At 35.1% G+C, this 22,790-nt stretch overlaps 1 protein-coding gene across 1 annotated transcript in view; it reads left to right on the top strand.

The window, feature by feature from the left end:
* CNBD1 (cyclic nucleotide binding domain containing 1) overlaps window positions 1-22,790 on the top strand; it is a 226,598-nt gene that overhangs the window by 43,378 nt on the left and 160,430 nt on the right. Inside the window, exon 4 of the mRNA XM_049782419.1 lies at window positions 12,403-12,555. Coding sequence (XP_049638376.1) covers window positions 12,403-12,555 — 153 coding nt within the window. The remainder of the gene's footprint in view (window positions 1-12,402; window positions 12,556-22,790) is intronic.

Genomic DNA, 22,790 nt, shown 5'->3' with positions numbered 1-22,790 from the left:
AAAAATACTGCAATTTGACTCCCATAACTTGAATTTCAAGTTGTTTAACTCAGATACAGAGTATATAAATTTCAAAAAGTTTCTGAAAATTGAGGAAAACAAGAGTTTTACATGTGGATTACCTGTCTTAAATGTACATCAAGTTAATGTTGCATTTTTCTAAAAATCTCAAAATTATTTTCACTCTTTCCCCATATAGATAGAGAGATAGATAGATATCTTCTTACTTCCAAATAGTAATTCTGTTTATTTTATAGAACACCCCTTAATATTTTATGAAGAGTCAGTTTAGTGGCAACCAATTAATTTAGCTGTTGGTTACCTGAAAGAGTTTTCATATCAGAGTGGTGTCTCTGCTAAATATTATTTTTGGTTGGACATATTTTTGATTCAACATAATAAATATGATACAATATTCCCTTTTGTCTGTCAAGTTTTATTTCCCAAATCTTCAGATACACCATAGGATTTCTCTTCCTTTCTCTATTCTACTTCCAGAACCAATATGCTACTAATATTAATTTTCTTTGTTGACCCATACATATCTTATATTATGTATATTTAAAAATTCCAGTTTTCTTTTTTGATGGAATGTTTGATAACTTTTATGTGTTATATTATTGAGTTTACTTATTTAATCTTTGGCTTCTGTGATTTACTGTTGAATTTTCAAGTTTTAGTTTAGTTACTGTATTCTGTAACTTATTTATTTTAAGGCTGTTTTTTCGCATATTTTTCTAGTTAAATATATCTTCCATATTATTTTTATTTCAGAAAGTGTCTTTTGAATTTTACCATATAATTGAGGATGCTTACATGACCCTTGAATGTTTGAATTCTTTGCAGGCCTTTATATTCATCCATTCATCAGATTGAATTCCTTCTCCTTATCAATGTATTTGCTATTATACAATGACTAAATCTTTTTCTGATCAGATTCTCTCCTCTATGTTCACAAGCAAAGTTATTTTCATCTAAGTGTTTCACATGAATCAGACAGACATAGCATATAAAAGTGCTTCAAAAAAAAGATCTATGAGCTTAATAGTTTAGTTCATGATGAAGTTATCAGACTAGTTCTTATAATAATAATGCCATCTCTGCACCTTTTAGAGTTGAAGTTAATGTGTAAGCCCATTAATCTATTTAGGTATTCACTTTAAATAAAATATATTGATAGAAAGACGAGACAGAAGAAAACAGTTTCTACCAAAGAAAAGCCACAGAAAGGCTGGAGTGAGCACAATGGATAGGGTGTTTGCCTTGCACATGGCAGATCTGGGTTTGAGTCCCAGCATCCCAGAAAGTCTTCTGAGCTTGAAGTAACTTCTAAGCATAGAGCTAGGAATAACACCTGAGTGCCGCCGGTTTTGCCCCCCCCCCCCCCCCGAAAAAAATCAAAACAAAAAGCCACAGAGTTTCCTATCTATTTAGAAGACCCAATTCTAATTTTTTTTTACAGCTAGAGAAGCTATGGTTGTAGAAAGCTAACATGAAATCTGTCATTACATTACTATGAGTACCATTGATAGAAATATAACCTAAGTACTAAGAAAGGAAGTTTTATAGAGTCAAATATAAAATATTCAATATCCTCATATGAAATATTTCTCTAATTCACATGTCATCAGGTAAATACATTAGTGAAATATTGATACAATATCCATTGTACTGATTAAAAGTTCAAACACAGAATTACAAGTTCTTGAAAATTATGCAAGCACTTATTCATTGCTGTTTGGAATAAAAAATGGTATGCTATAGTTTGGAGATATATTCTAAATGTTTATGTTCTTGTAATAAATTATATAATTATAATATTTGCCATTTATTTCCCGTTTAACTTATATTTTTTTTCAAATTAACTTTGCCATTGAACTTGGAAATTTATTATCTTCCAAAACCTGTCTCTAATGATAGAAACTTTATTCGTAATTACCCAAACTTAAAAGTAATCATGATGTCCATAATTAGTAAATAATTTTTATAGTCCAGTATTAGACTATAATATTATTTATTTTTAAAGAGAAGTAAGATGTTAAAGCTAGGAAATCAATGTGAAAAACAAAAATGATTATTTTTGGGCCTGGAGCAATAGCATAGCAGTAAGGAATTTGCCTTGCACAAGGCCAACAAAGGACGGACCCCAATTCAAATCCCGGCATCCCATATGGTCCCCAGAGCCTGCCAGGAGCGACTTCTGAATGCAGAACCAGGAGTAAACCTTGAGCAATGCCAGGTGTGGCCCAAAAACCAAAAAGAAAAAAAAAGATTATTGTTATATGAAATAAATCAATCTGAATAGACTGAATACTGAATATTTCAACATATAAGTAAGGGTTTTATTTATAATGTGATTTAAAGATTAGTAGTATGGAGGATGATAGACTCAGCACTTCATGGTATATAATATCAAAAGGTATCTTTACCCATTTACAGTGGTGGAATTATTTTATAGTCTGTGACAAAAATTGACTTTGCTTTCAAAGTGACTTATGACAAAGTCTAAGTCAGTGCTTCTCAAATTCCTAAGACCCTAGGGATTGGGGTTGGTGGGAGCAGTATGTATCCAGAAACCAGGCTGGAGAGAAAGCACAGAGAGTTAAGTGTCTTGGTTGGTATATTGGAGACTTGAGATTTATCCCGAGAACCACATACTTTCCTGAATGCCACTTGAAGTGACAATAACAGAGCCAGAAATAATCCGTGTGCAAACTGTATGCATTTCCAAAATAAACATGTTAGAAGAAAAAGAAGATTCTGACAAAAAATAATTCTGGGGTAGGGCTGAGACTGATTGATAGTAAGTAACTACTGTTGTAGTTTGTCCATAGACCACAATTTTAGTAGCAAATATAAAGATATTACTTCCCACTCAGTTGTTGAATATATTTATTGCCAGAGTCTGAGTAGACAAGACTCTGACAAGATAGTTCAAGCTAGGGGCCTTTTGATAAACCCTGAGCCTTGGAGAAGGAAAGAGTGGGGAGAGGGTGGGTGAAGAAAGGGAGGGAGAAGGGAGGGAAGGGAAAGACAGAGAGGGAGGAGGAGGGGGAGAGAGAGAGGAGGAGAAGGAGGAGAAAGAGGAGAGAATGAAGAGAGGAGAGAGAGCTGGGTTTGGGATCAGGGTTAAGATCAGACTGAGGGCAAGGTACAAGGAACATGTATACAAAATAGAGGATAAGCAGTCCAAACTCTCTCCACCAGAGCCTCACTCGATGATGGTGGGGTTAATAGCTCTAGCTAGCCAATAACAGTTGATTAAGGTCTTTCTTAAAAGAGAGGACCCTTTTATGGCTGATGCTGGACTGCTGCAGGGGTAATACAGTTATATAGAACAAGATCTCCCTCTTCCTTTTGTATTTGAAAAGTTTTTTTTAATATCTATTTTAAAGAACATGATTACAAACATGCTTCACTTATATAAATAATATTTTACTTATATAAATTAAACATAAAAGAACACCCCCCCTTCACCAGTGCAACATTCCCACCATCAATGCCCTCCATCTCCCTCTTCCCCCACACCTTGTCTGTATTCAAGATAAGCATTCTATTTCTCTCACTCACTACCATTGTCATGGTAGTTGTCAGTGAGCTGATCCTTCCAGCCCTCATCTCTATTGTCTCTGTATTATTACATTAATGTTTTTTACTTTTCTTAAAACCCATAGATGAGAGAGACTATTCTGTGTCTACCTCTCTCCCTCTGACTTATTTCACTCAACATAAAAGATTCCATGTCCATTCATGTATAAGAAAATTTTATAGTTTCATTTTTCCTGATGGCTGCATAGAATCCCACTACATAGATATACCACAATTTCTTTAGCCACTTAGCTGTTGTTGGACATCTGAATTGTTTACAGATTCTGGCTTTTGTAAAGCTGAAAAGTTTTTAAGTAGGTCGTTCCAGGTAGGTCAGATCTGAAGGGCTACCTCTTTACTGACATCTTCATCTGCACTGAACAGTAGGGATTTGTGGCTTTCCATAGCCAAGGGGTGATGTTATCAAATCTGCACAGGATAATAGGGAACTGGCAGGTTTCATTGTCCCTTTCAAAGGGACTTCAGGCTGATTCAGGTAATTCATACTTAAATTGCAGAGATTTTTTTTTCTTTTATTCCAGGGAATTTATTTGCTCCACTGTCAAGAGAACAAAAAGGGAAAAAATTGTTATTAATTGTAAGGCATAACCAGGAGGTTACTAACCTATAATTAGTTTCTTATTTCTAAGTTGAATGTGGGGCTGAAAATTATCTGAAAAAAAAAAAAGAAAATTTGAAACATAACAACAAAAGGGAAAATATTAGAATTTTACAAAAATAAATTCTAAATGTACAACTGCACTGAAATGCAAACTCTGTTGTTAGGGTTTAGGGACTGAGGAATCTCTTTAGCTACTTCTTGCTGAGTTGGGGCATTGTATAGTTGTCAGAGTTTTTGTTCTAAATAACTAATATAAATAACAATTAATTGAGATTCTATTTGTTCAAAAATGTAAAATAAAATAAATGACTATATTTTAAATGATGAAAAGCTAAAAGCATTTCTGAGTTTTAAATTTGATGAACCCTTAGATGGTGCAGTAGGACCCATAGCTTCTTTTTGGGAGGGTCCTCTGTGGAAATGTAAACTTATCCTCTTACTCTGATAATCAAGTTTCCTGCAACCTAGTCCATGTCCAATTTCAGCCAAATAGGTGAATTTATTGTCCGTTTGGGTTCTTAGGTCTTCCTGGAAGTGTTTTTCAATGGCTTTGTATGGCTGTCTTTGTGACAGACTGAGAAAATTTGGAGAAAACAATGATCTAAATAAAAAGTCAATTTAAGGCATTCCCTGTTTTTGTTTTTTCATTAATTAGGCTTTAGTGTCCTATGCATTTTCAACTTTTACCTGCCCTTGTGGATTGTATGGAATTCCTATTATATGCATTATCTGCCACTCATTACAAAAAACTTGGAAACTTTTGGTTGTGTATGATGGTCCATTATCTGTCTTGATTGTATTTGGAATTCCCATAACTGAAAATCATTGTAATAGGAAGGAACAGACAGCTTTAATTCTTTATGACGTCATAGGGACTGCCCATATAAAATGACAATATGTGTCAATAATCACATGAAAATTGTTCAGGTAGCCAAATAAGCTAACCTCCTTAAAGTGTTTTATACAAAGTTTTCATGTTTGTTTGGACTTTAGAGTCTACTCTACTACTACTACTTCTACTTTGAAGTAGTAGCACAGCGGTAGGGCATTAGTCTTGCATGCAGCAGACCCAGGATAGACACTGGTTTGATCCTGGGCATCCCATATGGTCTCCCAAGATAGGAGCAATTTTTGAGTGCAGAGCTAGGATTAACCCCTGAGCACAAATGAGTGGGCTCAATTTCCACCCCCAATAGAGTCTAGGTAGACTGGGATATTGTGATAGAAGCTCAGAATTGAATTTTCATATTTAAAAGTGGTAGTAAAACAAAGATGATCTGGGGTAAAGTGGTGTGGATGTTCTACTTGATATGTCTTTGTTCCAATAATTTTATTTTTTAGAGACCACATAATAGAGGCCTGTTGTCCTTTTCCTCAGATCTCTACTCTGTAAAGGACTGTGGTATTGAGAGCCAAACTTGGTCATACACACCCAATGGTGCACAGGGAGACTTTTATTGTTAGAGATCAAATGTATGAGTTTGAATATGTGTGGCCATGCTTTATTGAACTTTCTCCCTAGTCCCAAGCATGTTTGAAACAATTGTTTGGTGTAGTATACACCTAGATGTATGTTAAACTCTCTATAAAATATAAGTAAATAAATGTTGAATAATAAATATGATTATTTAGAGAAGCTATATAAAATTAGACAAGTAGGTTCTGATAGACTTTTTAAAATATCTGTCTGCCAAATTGTTTTCTTAGCTTCTGGTTTTCTAAAATTTCTTGGAAGAGATTTTATTTCCTGGTATCTTGGAATCTACCCATGTGGAACAGATCCTGATAAGTAGTGCTAATTTCATGCTAACTTTTATCTGGCTAAAGAATAATGAACTGCACTACTCAAAATATTTAATATTAGAATAAATGAAATGATACTTATTATGATTATAAAACATTTCACAGAAGTTCTTGTGTGTGTTGAAATTTCATTATGGTTTTTCTTATATAATTCAAAACTAGCAAAGTTCTGTTTCACAATTTTCTTCTAAAGGGAATATGTAAATACATACATTTTCTGGGAGAAACAAAATATTATTTTTTTATTTATTTAATTTATAGTAAAGACTGAACATCCATTGAATATAAGTCAGATGATTTCTGTGTTTGGAAGATATGACATGGTGGTAGTGACCAGAATTGAGGTGAAGTTTAATAACTGATCATAGAGGGGACTATTTGCAGTAAGTGTTCCATTAATTATGGTGTTATAGTGAGAGATCAGGGCAAACTGTCCTGACTAAAGTGTATTTAAATTAAAAAAATAAGTCCTTCTAGTTTCATCAGAAATCATCCCTGAGCTCAGAACCAGAAGTAAGTATTGAGACTTGATGGATGTGACCTTAAAACAACTTCAACAATCATACACTTTAGAAAATACTTCAGAAAATAGGTTGCTTGCCTTGTACAAGGTCAAGTCAAGTTCAGTTTCTGGCACCACCTTTTGTCTCCAGAACCCTAGCAGATGTAATACCTTGAGTACAGAGCAAGGGGTAAGTCCTGATCATCGCTGGTTATGGCCCCAAAATAAGGATTCGACTTAAATAGTTTAAAGAAAGGAAAGAACACCTGATGAAGGAGAAGAGATACTATCCAAACGGGGTTCAATCCCAAACACTGCCAAGAGTAATTCTGAACATACAGGTAGAAATAGCCAAGGAGAATTTCTAGGTGTGCCCCCCCAACCATCCCCAAGAATACCTGATGAAGCGAAGAGAATAAGTATCATACTCTGCACATTTTCTTTTCTTTCCTTTTTAAACTTTATTTATATATTGAGTAATTGATTGATTAATTGTTGGGACACGCCCAGCGATTCTCAGGGGTTACTCCTGGCTGTGCACTCAGATATAGCCCCTGGCAGGCTGGGTGACCATATGGGTGCCAGGAGTCTAACCGGGTCCCTTCCAGGTTGGCAGCATGCAAGGCAAGTGCCCTACCACTATGCTATCTCTATATATTGTTGATCTCAATGCTGGTTACCATAGCTTAGCAATATACAGTTTTGGGGTGTGTGTGGAGCGACATGCAGTGCTCAGTCAGGTCTTACTCCTGCTCTCTTTTCAGTATTACTTTTTTAAATATAATTTTTATTTTAATCATAGTGACTTACATATCGTTCACAGTAATATTCCAGGTACATATTAACATTGAATCAGGGGAATTCCCCCCACCGAATTGTCCTCCCTCCACCTCCGCTCCCATCCTGCCTCCCATATCCTCCACTGTCACCCCAGGGGCTGCTATAATGAGTGGTCCCCTCTGTGTCTAGTTTATTACTTAGTGATCTTATAACTGTTCAGTCTTGGTACCTCCATTACTTCCCCCTCTAATTGGGAGGCGGGACTAGATAGTTCAAGTTATGTGGTTTTGTTTGAGGAAGAGAAAAGTAATAGAATGGGGTAAAAATCAACTACGCCGACTATGGGCAGAGTCCTTACAGAGGCCCTCATCCTCGGTTTGAGAGACGAAGGGGAAAAAAGAAGGTGAAACACCACAACAGTTCAAAAAGAAGTATCAAATAAGATCCAGTGAGCACTGCAGCAATAAAGATATGCACCACATAATGGCCATGGTCATGAGATAGAAAACATGACAGAGCGCAAAAAGGAAGAAGAGAAAAGAAGAAAGAAAAATATAAAATAAAAAAATGGACAACTACTTCATATCCACCCCAAAACAAAGAAATCAACAAAATCTAGATAAAAGAAAAAATATTATTTTGTGCTTTTTGTCTCTTTAATTTTTTTCACCCTTTTGCATAGGCACAGTAAATATTGGGGTCATTCAAAATGGGAATCCCCTTGGCCTAAGAGATACAGGGTTTCTCCACCCATGGAATATATTGTCATGGGATTATATATAGACTCCTTTCAAGTTCATTTACTCTCCCCTTGGTGCTTTTGTGGTGTATGGAAGACTTCTGCTTCGATCTGGATGATACAATCAGACCTCTATATCTAGAGATATCAGTCTCTCTGTACAGGTCAAAGAGTGGAACTTATGATGAAGTCTTTCTTTGTGATTTTAGAAGTTCTGTTTCCTCAGTGTCATTTTAATCTGTCTTCTGTGGTTCTCAGGAATTACTTTTGGTGATGTTCCAGTGGTTGAGCCAGGGTTGGTAGAATAAAAAACAGTGAACCATTCTCTTATCTCTTTGGACCCTGTAGTTTTAATATTCTAATTGCATAATATAGTAGCTATTTCCAGGAGTGTGAGACAAAACCAACAAAGAGAAAGAAAAGGAGGAGTTAGAAAAAAGTTGGGGGTCAGTACGTAGCAATAGTATAGTGAGTAGAGTGCTTGTGTTAGATGTTAAAAAAAATCATACCAAAGGGGGAAAAAGGGAGGGGAACAAGTGAATAAAAATAAATAAAATAATATAAAATAAATAAATTTAAATAAAAGTAGAAAGAAAAGAAGAAGGAGGAAGGAAAAAGAAATTGAAGGGAGAAATTGAAGAATTTCCATACCACTTCATAAGATAAGTCTATCAAGGGAAGATTAAGTTTTAGAACTCTGACTATTGCTATGCTTTTGTGTCTCAAATGACATGAAAATAAAATTCTGTATGGTCAGGGGGATTACCAAAAGTAACCTCTGAAAAGAGAGCAGGATTAAGACCTGAATGAATGTTGCATTATTGCCCTTTGGCTGGGCTGGATGGTGGTGGATGCTGATGGAGAGATGAAAGCCCAGGACCACGCGTAAGCAACCCCTTCTCCAGCCGGCGGGTCAGCAGCTTTCAGAATAGCGGCAGGTAGAAAACTCACAGGCATCAGGCATCAGGAGATATCATCTTTATTCTGGCCTGGCCAACATGTGTGGCCTATTATCTTAAACCTATTTAAGCATTCCCTCCTCAGCTTGCCCTGCGCCTTACTTTTTTCATCTTTCCTCCTGCTGCTTCCATCCTCCATCAATCCTCCCATCTCCCCTGGCCTTCAGGCCAAATCTTTTGAGACCTCACCAAGACCCTTCCCAGAAATGGGCAGGTCTTTCTTGTAGGTAAGGTTACACAGGAAGAGAGGGGGGTGGGGTAACAACTGAGCACTGTATGTAGCTCCACATACACCCCCAAATTATATATTGCTAAAATATGGTAACCAGCATTGAGATCGACAATGTACAGAGATAGCATAGTGCCACTGGAGTGGCAATTTATGTTAATTGCTTATACATAGGACTTCCCTGCATTAAGGAACTTGTAAAGAATTCTTACAAGAAAGATTCAAGAACTGAGTCTAAATATTTTGTTTATAACTACAACTAATCAATGGTAGATTATTCAGAAGGAAAGAGCTTTGTCATGCTTCTTATCTTTTATCTTGACTAGAAGTGTAACCAAGATTGGTTGGTAGTAATTATGAAGGACGCTTGAATAGCTCAGTCTATTAATCATATTCTAATATGAACCTGTGGAAAAATCAAAGTAAAAGGTAAGAAGAAAAGGATAGAAAGAAAAGCATGAGAGGAATAAGAAAATATGGTATTCATTTGCTGAGGAGAATCACTGGTCCCAGTGAAGATGATAACATTTCAGTAGAAAAGACTTACTTATTGATTTTATGTTTATGTCATATGTGACAGACAAACTCTTTAGCATGACCCCAATAACTGATAAATCCTCATATTTTTAATAAATGCTCTTTATTTTTGGTTTAGCCTATATAAAAGTGAATATAGGAAAACAACTTCTAAATAAATAACATATGGGATTGCAGGAAATGTTTAAAAAGAAGATAGCATAAGTGACATAATAATGTAATCACTTGCGAAATCAGAGCATCAACCTAAATCTTAGGAAGAACACAAACAGATTTTCTAGGATCTAGGAAACTAGGAACAATATCTAGATTTAAAGTGGCCCATAGATCTCAAATGGCCTGGCTTTATTTGTGTGGAATTCATGAAAATGTATCAAGAGGACATAAAAATTTTGTGAGTTCAGCAGAAAATTACTGTCCACAGTGATGTCATACATGCTCTATTCATTGCAGATAATAGGCACCAAAGGGGAAAACAAATCCACTAAAGAAAGTCAATTCTGTGGTTCGAAGGCTTTAATTAAAACCTTGTAGTATTGATAGCATAAAATTTGCCTTGTGGTGCTTCTATATTGGTCATTCTGATTCCCAAAAGTTGCTCCATTTATTAGTTACCTTACGATAATTAATCATTAGAGGGTTGTGATCAATGACCAAAATTTGAAAATTCTGAAAAGCTATAAGTCATGTTTTCTCTACATTTAATTCTTTTAATCAATAAGTTAAAATTTGTTCAAATGAATTAATAATGTATCTGAAAGCTATTTTATAACTTTTTTCTCAAAAGCTATCAATAATCCTTATTTTCTATTAGAGGTCAAGTTGAGGGCTTTTGTAGGAAGGCCAAGTTTTTGTTTTTTTATAGAAGATAGAGATGGGGATAAAAAAAGCAAATAGATGAAAGCCATTGAACTTAGTATGTAAAATCTCAAAAAATACCTAATTTAAGAATGGTAAACATAATCAATGATTAGTTAAAATTAGAAAATGTAGGTTTATAATTATCCAGGTGTGTGACCAATTCAGTAATATTTTAAGTAGGAAATCTAATGTGATTAAAGTGGAAAAATGTAAATGATTCCAGTTTCTGAAAGGAGATAATGAGCACAATGAATATCTCTGTGCATGGGCTGGGATTTCAATAAATGCTTTTAAATTAAGCTGTAGATAGAGGGAAATATATGATTCAAATTATTTAATTAGTTTGATAAAAGTGTTAAAATATTGTTATTTTGAGTTTTTATCCTGATAATCTAACTTTTTTGAAATTAGAACTTTAATTTTAAATAGCCCTGGAGGTATCCATTAATAAGATATTCCAAATTACTTTCTTGCATATTTGCATAGCCTATTACATATTTGAAGAAAAATTTTTATTCTATATAATGTATGTAAGTTCAACTATTTATTCTTAGTTGGACTTTCTATTGCATTTTAGAAATGAAAAGAGAACTTTGAGTCTGGCAAGGTCATTCATTTAGTAAAAACCAGGGGAAATATTGTTTACCTCTCTCTAATCTTAAAATGTTCTAGCTTATAAAAGATGACAGGATTCCAATACTTACTGTCAAAATTTTATAAAGGAATTTGCTTTCAGTTCCTCAATTTTAACATTGGACTTGTTGGCAATGTGGGGGACAAGTCAGTATCATTCTTCAACACAAAGCTAAGCCCACAATTATTTAGCTTATATTTGGGGCTGGAATTTACTACAGAATTGCCATGTCTTCATTTTGGTACTTGTCAAATGAAGCTGAGATAAATAGATGGTATTAACATAGTGCGTGTTGAGTGAAAAAAAAATAATTTGTATAGTTGTATTTTTGTGACTAAAGCTGTCTTTAGTTTCTGGAAAAATAATTGAGGGCAACAGAGGTAGAGTAGGACTAAAGGCAGTTGTCTTAAATATAGCTGTCTCTGGTGTAATATATGCCCCTGCACATGGTGCCTGAAGCATTACCAAGTTGTTATTCCTGAGTGCAGAGTCCCGAGTAGTACTGGACTCCATCAGGTGTGGCCACTGAAGATACAAGCACAAAAAGTAGTTCAATAACCTTTTATAAATATCTAGATTTCATTTAATACTCTGGTTGTTTGTAATTACCAGCTATACTTATATGGATGCACAAACAATGAGACAACTAACAAAAAATTTTAGGGATCAACAGAAAATATTTTAAGTACTATAATATGTGATTATAAGCTACAGAAAGTAGTGATGGCACATGTGTACAATTGGGCCATCTGTAGCTGTTTTGAGGAGACCAGAAAATACCAGAATCAAAATCAAGACTTCTAAATACAAAACATGCACTCAATTCCTTGAAGTACCTCTATTTGCATTTGAAAATCAGGGAAGGAGGAAATAAACTACTAGCTCTAGAAGTCAATTCTCATCTTTGAGATTAAATGCACTAATAGAGGAATAAGTAAGTGTTAGCACTATTGAAATAATTCCCCCAAACACAATTAATTAATTAAAATTAAAAATACTAAATAATAATAATCCACATCATTTAAAAGATGTATTAGTAAATTATCAAATTATCTTGGTGAGTTTCTACTTTTGATAACAAACTAAAATTTCATGTGAACAATTTTTATGTAACATTCTGTTGTATAAATATTTGTTTCCTTATTCAGAAAACCCAAAGGAAAAGAAATTGAACCCCCCAAATCTGAAGAAACCCATAATATAGCAGTCTATCTTAAAAAATTGCATGGTGATCATAATTTATACAGACCAGCTGATTTGGAAGAGAAGATAGGAATTTTACTGACGATCTTAAAGAAATCGTAAGTATTTTAAATTATGGTTCCTTTGCAATTAAAATAGTATTTTATCATCATCATCATCATCATCATCATTTATCATTATTACTTGTTTTTTTGGCCACACAAAGTGGTGATTGGTCTTACTTCTGGACATGATCTCAGGGATTACTCCTAGTGGGGCTGAAGAACTATATATTGGGTGCCAATGACCCAACCCTGGTAAGGGGCACACAAGATAAACATCCTCTGTATTGTTATTATATTCCCATTAATTTTTTTCAGTGTGTAGAACACAGCCATCAATGGTGTTGTGGTGAGAGGAGACAGAAAGGTCTAAAAATCAAATCCTGCCCTTACTTATACAAGGATATGCATATCAGTTCTGTTTCCTTTCCACGCAACTACTTAAAAATACCTCTAAAAAATTAGTGATTTTCTGGTGAGTTTATCTTGGTTATCATTTAGCACTAACGTTGTGTTTCAGAGCCTGAAGTAGTAAAGACTTTATTCCTAGATGAATTTAATGCATTAATTTAGTTTTGCATCAGATCATGAATATATTGACAACTACTTGTATCACATCAATTTAATTTTAAGTTGCAAGCAAAATAAATGTTATATATTTATTGTGTTAAGTCAAAAGTAAGTCTGATTTTATAAATTGTCAGTTATTCTGGTTTTCTCTATTACAGAACCATTAAATAAATGTTCCGTTCCAAAATCTATATGTGACAAGTTCCTGAAAACAAGAATTTTTAAAAAATAAATTATTAAGTAGTATTTTATTGTGGATATATTCTAAATCACTATGCACTCATCTTTTGTGAGGCATTTGAGTTATTTTCTTTGGTCGTGTTACTCATGACTTCTTTTGATATCAAGCTAAGCTTAACTCAGAGTGTGTTGAACAATTTCCTTCAGGTTTTTTTTTGGGGGGGTTGGGGGAACCTCAAGAATAATTCTTAGGACAACTACCCCCCTTCCATTTTATGTTGCTATTTATGTTACTGCAATACTCATGAATTTAATTATGGTGTTTGCATACATGCAGACCCCTTTACTATGATGTTTGTACAAATGGTTGCAGTGTGCTCACACAATTGTGAGACTTAAATGATGCTATATATTTCAGTTACAGTGCTTTCGCATACATGCTTACTAGTTGCTTAAGACTGAACACATTTTGTTACCTGGAGATCATACCACTGTAGTGCTGCCAGAATCTCAGTGGAATGAGAAGTACTGTCTGTGGCTATACTTAGAGTTTCATGTTTTATTGGAAGGTGTTTTCTTATTTGAACTGCATTCCTTTTTTAATATTAGTATGTACATTGGTCCACCATATGTCTTTTTTTTTTTTTTTTTTTTTTTTGGTTTTTGGGCCACACCCGGTGACGCTCAGGGGTTACTCCTGGCTATGCGCTCAGAAGTCGCTCCTGGCTTGGGGGACCATATGGGACGCCGGGGGATCGAACCGCGGTCCGTCTCCTAGGCTAGCGTAGGTAAGGCAGGCACCTTACCTCCAGCGCCACCGCCCGGCCCCCCACCATATGTCTTGTTGAGTGAAGTTACTGTTCACTACTTCTTCAAAATTTTTTTGTTTGTTTTTTGGGGCCACACCCGATGATGCTTGCGGGTTACTCCTGGCCATGTGGTCATAAATCGCCCCTGGCTTGGGAAACCACATGGGATGCCAAGGGATCGAACCATGGTCAGTTCTAGGGTAGAGCAGGAAAGGCAGATGCCTTACCTCTTGCGTCAAGGCTCCGGCCCCTTCTTTACCTTTTTATGAATACATTTTTCTTTTGATTAATTGAGTTCTTTTTTCGTTGCCATGCTCAACTTTTTATTTTTTATTAATAATTTTTATTTTGACCAGAGTGGATTACACATCATTCACAGTAGTATTTTAGGTACATAGTGACATTGAATCAGGGGCATTCCCACCACCAATGTTGTCCTCCCTCCATCCCTGTTCTCAGCATGCATCCCATATCCCTCTTCCTTTGCTCCCGGGCTCTGTGTATATCTTGAATGTTAGACTTTTGTTAGATATATGTGTGCAAATACGTTTTCTCATTCAATTGTATGTCATTTGCTGTGATATAAAAATTTATTTTTTGTGTGGTGCCAATACACAACTTAAAAATATATACAAATATGTGATCATATGTGATAAAAAGCAAGATGGCCAGCATTGTGTAGGTAAATGTTTATATGGGAAAGTGGCAGTAAGGCATCAGAGAGTACCAGGTGGCAGATCACTCTCTGGATCCTTAGACTATGCTATATTTTTTAATTTAGGTGTGATTTGTGAGATAAGACAGGTTGACACATTATGCTTTTGTCATAATAGGTTTTGTGTGAACAGCTGACTCTGACTACCTAGAAGTTGAAGTGACCTGGCAAAGCTGTATTAAATTTTATTAGATGAGAGTATTGTAGCTCAAAATCTGTCCTAGGAAGTTTGGAAATATAACATTTTATTCATTATATGTGGGATCTTTCTTTGGGGCCATACCTGGATGTTCACAAAATTTTTTCCAAAATTGTGCTCAATCACTCCTAGAAGTGCTTGGGTACCATTTGAAGTGCTGGGAATTGAAACAGAGTTAACTGCATGTAAGACTGGTGCCTTAAATACTATACTATCTCTCGGACCTTTTTCTATTTTGAAATTTGTTTCTATAATAATTAAAAATAGGCAACATGATTTATAATGTTAAGGCAGGATTTCAGGCATGTGTTCCCACCTCAAATCCCACCACCCCAGAATCCCATACATAAATCTTCAATCAATGACTCAGGTTTCATGTCACTCCCAAAACAGACCTCTTGACAGAAACAAAAATGTTTTAAAATTTTATATATTATTTCATTTCCTTCCTTCCCTCCTTCCCTCCTTCCTTCCCTCCCTCCTTCCTTCCTTTCCTCCCTTCCTTCCTTCCTTCCTTCCTTCCTTTCCTCCCTTCCTTCCTTCCTCCCTTCCTTCCTTCCTTCCTTCCTTCCTTCCTTCCTTCCTTCCTTCCTTCCTTCCTTCCTTCCTTCCTTCCTTCCTTTCCTCCCTTCCTTCCTTTCCTCCCTTCCTCCCTTCCTTCCTTCCTTCCTTCCTTCCTTCCTTCCTTCCTTCCTTCCTTCCTTCCTTCCTTCCTTCCTTCCTTCCTTCCTTCCTTCCTTCCTTCCTTCCTTCCTTCCTTCCTCCCTCCCTCCCTTCCTCCCTCCCTCCCTCCCTCCCTCCCTCCCTTCCTTCCTTCCTCCCTCCCTCCCTCCCTCCCTCCCTCCCTCCCTCCCTCCCTCCTTCCTTCCTTCCTTCCTTCCTTCTTTCCTTCCTTCCTTCCTTCCTTCCTTCCTTCCTCATTCCTCCCTTCCTCCCTCCCTCCCTCTCGTCCTTCTTTCTTCCCTCCCTCTCTCCTCCCTCCTGTCCTTACTTCCTCCCTTTCTTTATTTTTTGTTTTTGAGCCACACCTGGCAGCGCTCAGAGCTTACTCCCGGCTCTGCTCAGAAATCACTCAAGGCAGGCTCAGCAGGTCATATGGGATTCTAGAATTTGAACCAGTCATTGCTGGGTTGGCCACGTGCAAACTCAACCGCTGTGCTATCTCTCAGGCCCCTATATTCTTTTTTTTTTTTTTAAGGAAAATATGTTAGATTTGATAGTCCCCTAAAGAGAGGTATCATTTTTTCATTGATCATAGGCAAAAGACTGGACACATTTTCTAATCCATATGTTCTGTATTTTACTTCATTTACAAGAATGCCGTTTACTATAATGTTACCTGAATCATTTTGATAAAAAACAATATTTCTTATTAAAGACTAATTTATTAAAACAAACAAAAAGGCACATATATATTTGTAGGAATTTTGGATAAGATAGGAGCAGAGACAATTTCACAAATTAACTATGAAAGCAGTTTATGATCCTTTGAGAAAATTTGGCCCAGTTTTTTTCCCTCCTACTTTCTTCAATTAAAGATGTTTCTTTTGAGGGAATGAAGCATATGAAAATCATTATGTTTCAATGGAGCAGTGATGCAAAGCAACTTCTCAGAAATGACTCAGAGGAATTGCTCTATGTAAGGACATCAAAATTTTTAAATTCAGGCTGTTTAAAAACCAAATGCAATATGGAAAAAGTGCTATGCAGATGAGGAATTGCAATCTCAAATCTCAATATATTATAAATGTTTTATCCTGATGAGGGAAAAACATTTTATGAGGTTACAAATTATCTTACTAATAGTCTTGATAAAAAAAAGAAGCAGACAAATTGTTATAGGGCAGAATTCCTTTCTACTTGAGGAAAGAAAGTCATTTCAAGCTAAAGGGACACAGGTTAATAGAATATATTGAAAATACTAAAAGTCATTTAGATTTTAAGATAAAAACTGTTAGACGAGGCCGGAGTAATGGCACAGCGGTAGGGCGTTTGCCTTGCACACAGCTGATCCAGAACACACTGCAGCAATTTGATCCCCTGGCGTCCATATGTTCCCCCAAGCCAGGAGCAATTTCTTAATGCATAGCCAGGAGTAACCCCTAAACGTCACCTGGTGTAGCCCAAAAACAAAACAAAAAAACCCAAACCAAACCAAACTAAAACAAACAAACAGAAAGAATAAAAAAAGAAAACACTTCATTATTATATGTGATATAAGAAAGGACTCAGGAAAAGAGTTAAATGGCTGTATGTTGTTTTGAGGCCCTAAGCTTGATTTTCATAATTTTCCCAATTGTTGAATATAATTCCATATGCCTTTGTCAAAACCATAAGAAAAGAGTTCAATCTTTGCTTCATGGTGGCTAAATGTAAGCAAGAAACACAACAAATCGTGCAACTTTCCAGTCATTCAAACAACCACCACAACAAAGAGGATAGGAGAAAATTTTAAAATAAAGAATAAACACTAAAGGAAATCATTTTAAAGAAATTAGTTAGTGAGGGATGGTATTCAATACTCATGGATAGAAAGTGGGTATGACAGAAAAGCTTTAGATGTCTGAGCAATGTATGTCTCAAACTTCACATGCCCGAATCCATGAATTTAATTTCTAGTGTGTGCATGTACCTAAATACAAATAGGTACAAACACACAGAAAAGTAATTATTAGACTATTCTAGTGCCTACTTGTATAAACTTGATCATATTTCTACCTCTTTGCTCTTTTATTATAAACTTGACACAAACAATAATCTCATGGGATTATTTACATCATGAAGTCTAATAAAGTTAGAAATGAAATATTCCTCATGAATATTGCTTGACCCATATAGGCTTTTTCCATACTTCAATCTTTCAGTTTCCAGAGAATCTGGTATATCTTGATAGGATATTTTTTAATTAAAAAGCTGTTTATTTAACTAAACAACTGCTGTAGTTAAAATGTACTTGTTAGTGTCTTAAAGTAACAACATGTCCGTATTTTATTCCACCAGAAAGTGCAAATTTCACTTATCGTTTAGGAATAAACAATAAATATGGATTAACACTCTTTATGTACTTAAATTTTATCACAGTTTAACAAACTACTATCTGATCACAAATTAACTATTATTTTTAAACCTATAAATTTTGTAAAATTATTTTTAATTTTTTGGTTTATTTTAAATTCAATATATGTATATACCAAATTCAAATATATGTACCAAATTCAGTGGCTTTTAAGATTAATCCTGGATCTATGTTAAGGAATCACTTTTGGTGATACTCAAATGTTCATTTTTTAGAATTAATATCAAAATATATCATTTTATTCAAATATATATCAAAATATATGATATTGATTTTTAATTATATTTATTTAAGCACCATGATTACAAACAAGTTTGTAGTTGGGTTTTAGTTGTAAAAATGAACACCCTCCCCCTTCTCCAGTGCAACTTTTCCACCACCTTGTCCCCTTCTCCCTCCTCCCTCACCCCTTTCCTATATTCGAGTCAGGCATTCTACTTCTCTCACTTATTAACATTGTCATGATAGTTGTCAGTGTAGTTATTTCTCTAACTAAACTCATCACTCTGTGAGTTTTTTCTTAAAACCCATAGACAAGTGAGAGGATATTGTGACTCAAAAGTTCTTATGTGGTGCTTGCTGAAGATAGAATTAAAATTTTTCATGAGCAAGAGCAAGCACCCTACATGCTACAGGCCCCAGAAAAATATGCCTTTATATGTATAATATTATTTTTAAATATTAACTTAGTCACTCTTTAAAAATTTTAGCTATTCTAAAGGACATTAATTAATATATGATAACTTTAATTTCTATTTATCTGATGACTGATGATATTGGTGTTGAATGGTCACAGTTGGAGTTCCCTGTATGAAATTCAAAACTGACCTTCATAAGAAGGCAAAGGGAGATTGACTGCAGTGAAATAATATTCAGATTGCTAGGTTACTGCTTTTTATAAGCAATAGATTTAACACATGAGGCTTATCTTAGGAAGCTACAGGCAAGTCAATCTCTACTGTAGTCCTCCAAAACCTTAAATATTTATGTAGAGATCTTAATAGAGTTTAGTAACATCTATGATACAGATGATCTCAAAGTAATTTTTCCAAATCCTAGAAGTAGCCTCCTGTACTGGAACACTGGACACAATGTACACACTATGAACAGGAGAAAGAAATAAGAAGCATATGATTGCACATGAGTATAACTAACTCTTTTTCTACTCTGCTCATATTCCCTTGCTACTTACTTCAACACTCTATCCCTATGACTACTTACTACTTATTATAATTTACCACTTTTCGCCTCTTCCACTATGCTCAATGAGTGGTTAAAATGTATTTTATTAGCATGAAGGTAAAATATTTGTTAGCTGGCTGGCTGGCTGGTAAAATATTTGTTGGCTGGCTGGCTGGCTATTTGACTTCCTTAGAAACAAACATTACTGAAACATTGAGATGTATACCAGAGAAAATATATTAAAGTAATGATTCCCCAAAAAAGTAACAACTTTTTTCCATTAAGGGTTCATGGTCTCAACAACTGGTTTATTAAGTCCCTGAGACTTGGGATGCAATCATGGCAAGCATATTTGTGTTCTCATTTGTGTTCTTTAATTACGATGATGCATAAGCAAACTCATCAGTTATGAACACTGCATTCTGCTTAGATAATGACACAGGTGACACTGTGGGAAGCAGCAATAATGTCCAAGACAAGGCTATTTTGGAGATAGTTTTTCTCAGAAGAGATATTTTAGCTCAAATAAGGATAATATGTTTTGTAAACTATCATAGAATCTTTGTTTACATACATTTAGTTTTTTTTAACGTATGCTGTAACAAAACTTCAGGCAGAATGAAGAAACCATGATAATAGTCCTATGGTTATCTAAGTGGAAAGCAGATCATGAAGAAGGGATGCTGGTAAGTTTTGTTATGGTAGAGTAGATCCCCCTTTGTCCTATTACTATTGTAAATACAGTATTTTATTGAATAGAAGTGGAGGACAGGTGCAATCTTGTCTTATGCCAAATCTGAGAGAAATACATTTTAGTTTTACCCCATTGAGTACAATGTACACTGCTAGTGGAACCAAGATTCCAAAATGAGGATCTGGTGAGACGCAGGTCTGGAAGCAAACGTTGATGCAGGAAGAAATCCACAGTGAAAAGGTACAAGAATGGGTTCAAGAAATTTTGCTCTCAAGCAAGGAATTCAACCACCCAAGATTTCTGCTTTTAAAAAGGAATGCAGCTTAGTAAAAGAAGCCCAAAGAATGAGCCTCTGCCTTCCTCAGACCCCTGCTTTTATTGACAAGAACCAGGCCATACCCTAGGATGGGAGAGGAATACCAAGAAGAAAACAATCAAATATCCCATCACCAGATCACTTCCTAGGGTGAGGTACGAATATTGCTTAGGGTAGGACCAGTAAACCAACATTTCTCCCTAGTTGACTTTATAGAAAAACAAAATAATTTACATCCCATGATTCTAATAATTACGTGACTACATTCCCATGATTATGGTATATGCCTCTAAAGATAAAGGCTGGCAATATTTTTGCATAGGTGCAACAATGTTCGGAAGACCTAAAGAAAAACTTTGGGCCTAAAAACAGGTTATCCCTACCAATGAAGCATCCTGCCTTAGGACCATCTGTAGGCTCCAGGTACACAAGTTTTTCTAACCCCATAATCTTTCTATAAGATCCAAGGAAAGCTTCTCCTCAAACACAGTTTTCTCTGTAGGTTGTGGATTAGTCCATCTTGGAACAAGTAGGTGTCAAGACAGTTCCATTCATTCCTACCCCAATCAATAGTTCACCATGGGTTGTGAAAAAGATATGGCTTTGACTATGTTGAGAAAATATTCTTCAATTGTGATATATAGCAACTTTCCTTTCTGATTCAGTTTATTACATATTTTTTCTTTTGTGAATCTTGCTAATCTTGTTTTTTTAAGAAGTAACTTTTGTTTTCTTTTTTGTTTTCATTGATGATTTAGATATTTTTGGATTTTCATTTCATTAATTTTTGTCCAAGTTGTCATTGGGTATACATTCAATTAATTTCTGCTTTAAGTTTTATTATATCCTGCCTGTCTTTTCTGCATGTTTTTGGCTTATTCTCTTGGTAATTTTCCAATTTATTAAGCTGTGTCATTAAGTTATTTGTGTAAGACCTTTCTTCTTTCCTGATTAATGTTTGAAAAATTGTAACATTTCCCCATAGTGTAGCTTTTGCATTGTCCCATAAATTATGATCATATGAGTCTTTAATCTTATTTGTTTCCAGAAGTCATATGTTATTCTCTCTGATCATTTCTCAGTAATGAGCAGTTTAATTTCCAGGTGTTTCTGTTTTTAATTTCTTCATTTCTTTTTGTAATTCACTACTATTTTTAGTGCATCATGATCTCAGAAGATAGTCAATACAATTTCTATTCTCTTGGTTTTATTGTTGCCCAGCATGTGTTCAATCTTGGAGAAGGCCTCATGTGCATTGGAGAGGAATGTGTATTCAGTGCTTTGGAGATAAACATCCCTATAGTTTTGGATTTCATAACATGGCTCAAATGACCCGTATAATTCATAGGTTGTTTGTATTTGAACTTTTATTCACTAACATGCATTAGTTAAACCTATGTAGTAAATTAATATTTTGTAGAAAAATAAAATTTATATTATACCCTTATCTCCTATACTAGATATGTGGACATAGAAATATTTCTTAATAAGATATATTTCCAATAAATCATTTTACTTTTATTCTGAAGTAATTCACCTACCTGTAGTGTGTTCCATAAAAAAATGACTTTTGTGCACAGACCATTCATTTTTTAGCTGAACCTATTCACCACTCACTGCTCAAGCTAATTGCCATTTTTATACAATAACAAGTTGATTTAAGAGCATTGTGATGCGGGGCCGGAGAGATAGCATAGAGGTAAAGCATTTGCCTCTTATGCAGAAGGTCGGTGTTTCAAATCCCAGCATCCCATATGGTCCCCTGAGCCTACCAGGAGTGATTTCTGAGCATAGAGCCAGGAGTAACCCCTGAGCACTGCTGGGTGTGACCCAAAAACCAAAAAAAAAAAAAAAAAAAAAAAAGGAGCATTATGATGGATGCTAGTTTCTTTATGATGCTTGGCAGAAAAAATCCTTTGCATCAAATTGCGTATAATCAACAAATGCCTGTCAACAAACACATATTACTCAATTTTCACTATATTAAGTGAGTGTTGGTACGTATAAGGACTAAAAAGAATTATCAACAGTTCTCAATTTGCCCTTTTCCTTCAATAATTTTCTTTTTATTGATTGTTATTACCCTTGAGTGTATAATTTATTACAATTGAATAGTTATAACATTAAAGAATGAGGCAAGTCAAAAGTGTGCTTCAATAATTACTTTTAGAGATTCTTTGGCGATCTGTCCCTTGGTCCCCAAGGTGATTATTTTCCTGGCTGAGAACTAAGATGTCTGCTGCTGGCTCACAAGAACTAATTTCTAAACAAGAGAGTTATCCCCACTCTGCTCCAGTGAGGTCCATTGTCTCATGTATAGTGACTGACAAGGGGACTGTTTTATTCCATATTCCCTTGTCACTTCCTCAGACTAAATAAACACTGAACAATTTTTTTTTTATCTCAGCATGGGATTACTTTTAGATTTTAAACCTATTATGAAATAGATAGAAGTTCATTAATTTAGATAAACCCCAAACTGCATGATTTGAAAGAATTGATACACTAGATTATTAAAATTAAAGTCTTCACTTTAAAAGTTAATGTCAAA

The sequence above is a fragment of the Suncus etruscus genome, chromosome 10, assembly GCF_024139225.1.
Source record: "Suncus etruscus isolate mSunEtr1 chromosome 10, mSunEtr1.pri.cur, whole genome shotgun sequence".
In the NCBI taxonomy this organism is placed as follows: Eukaryota; Metazoa; Chordata; class Mammalia; order Eulipotyphla; family Soricidae; genus Suncus; species Suncus etruscus.
This window is presented reverse-complemented; position numbering and strand designations above follow the sequence as displayed.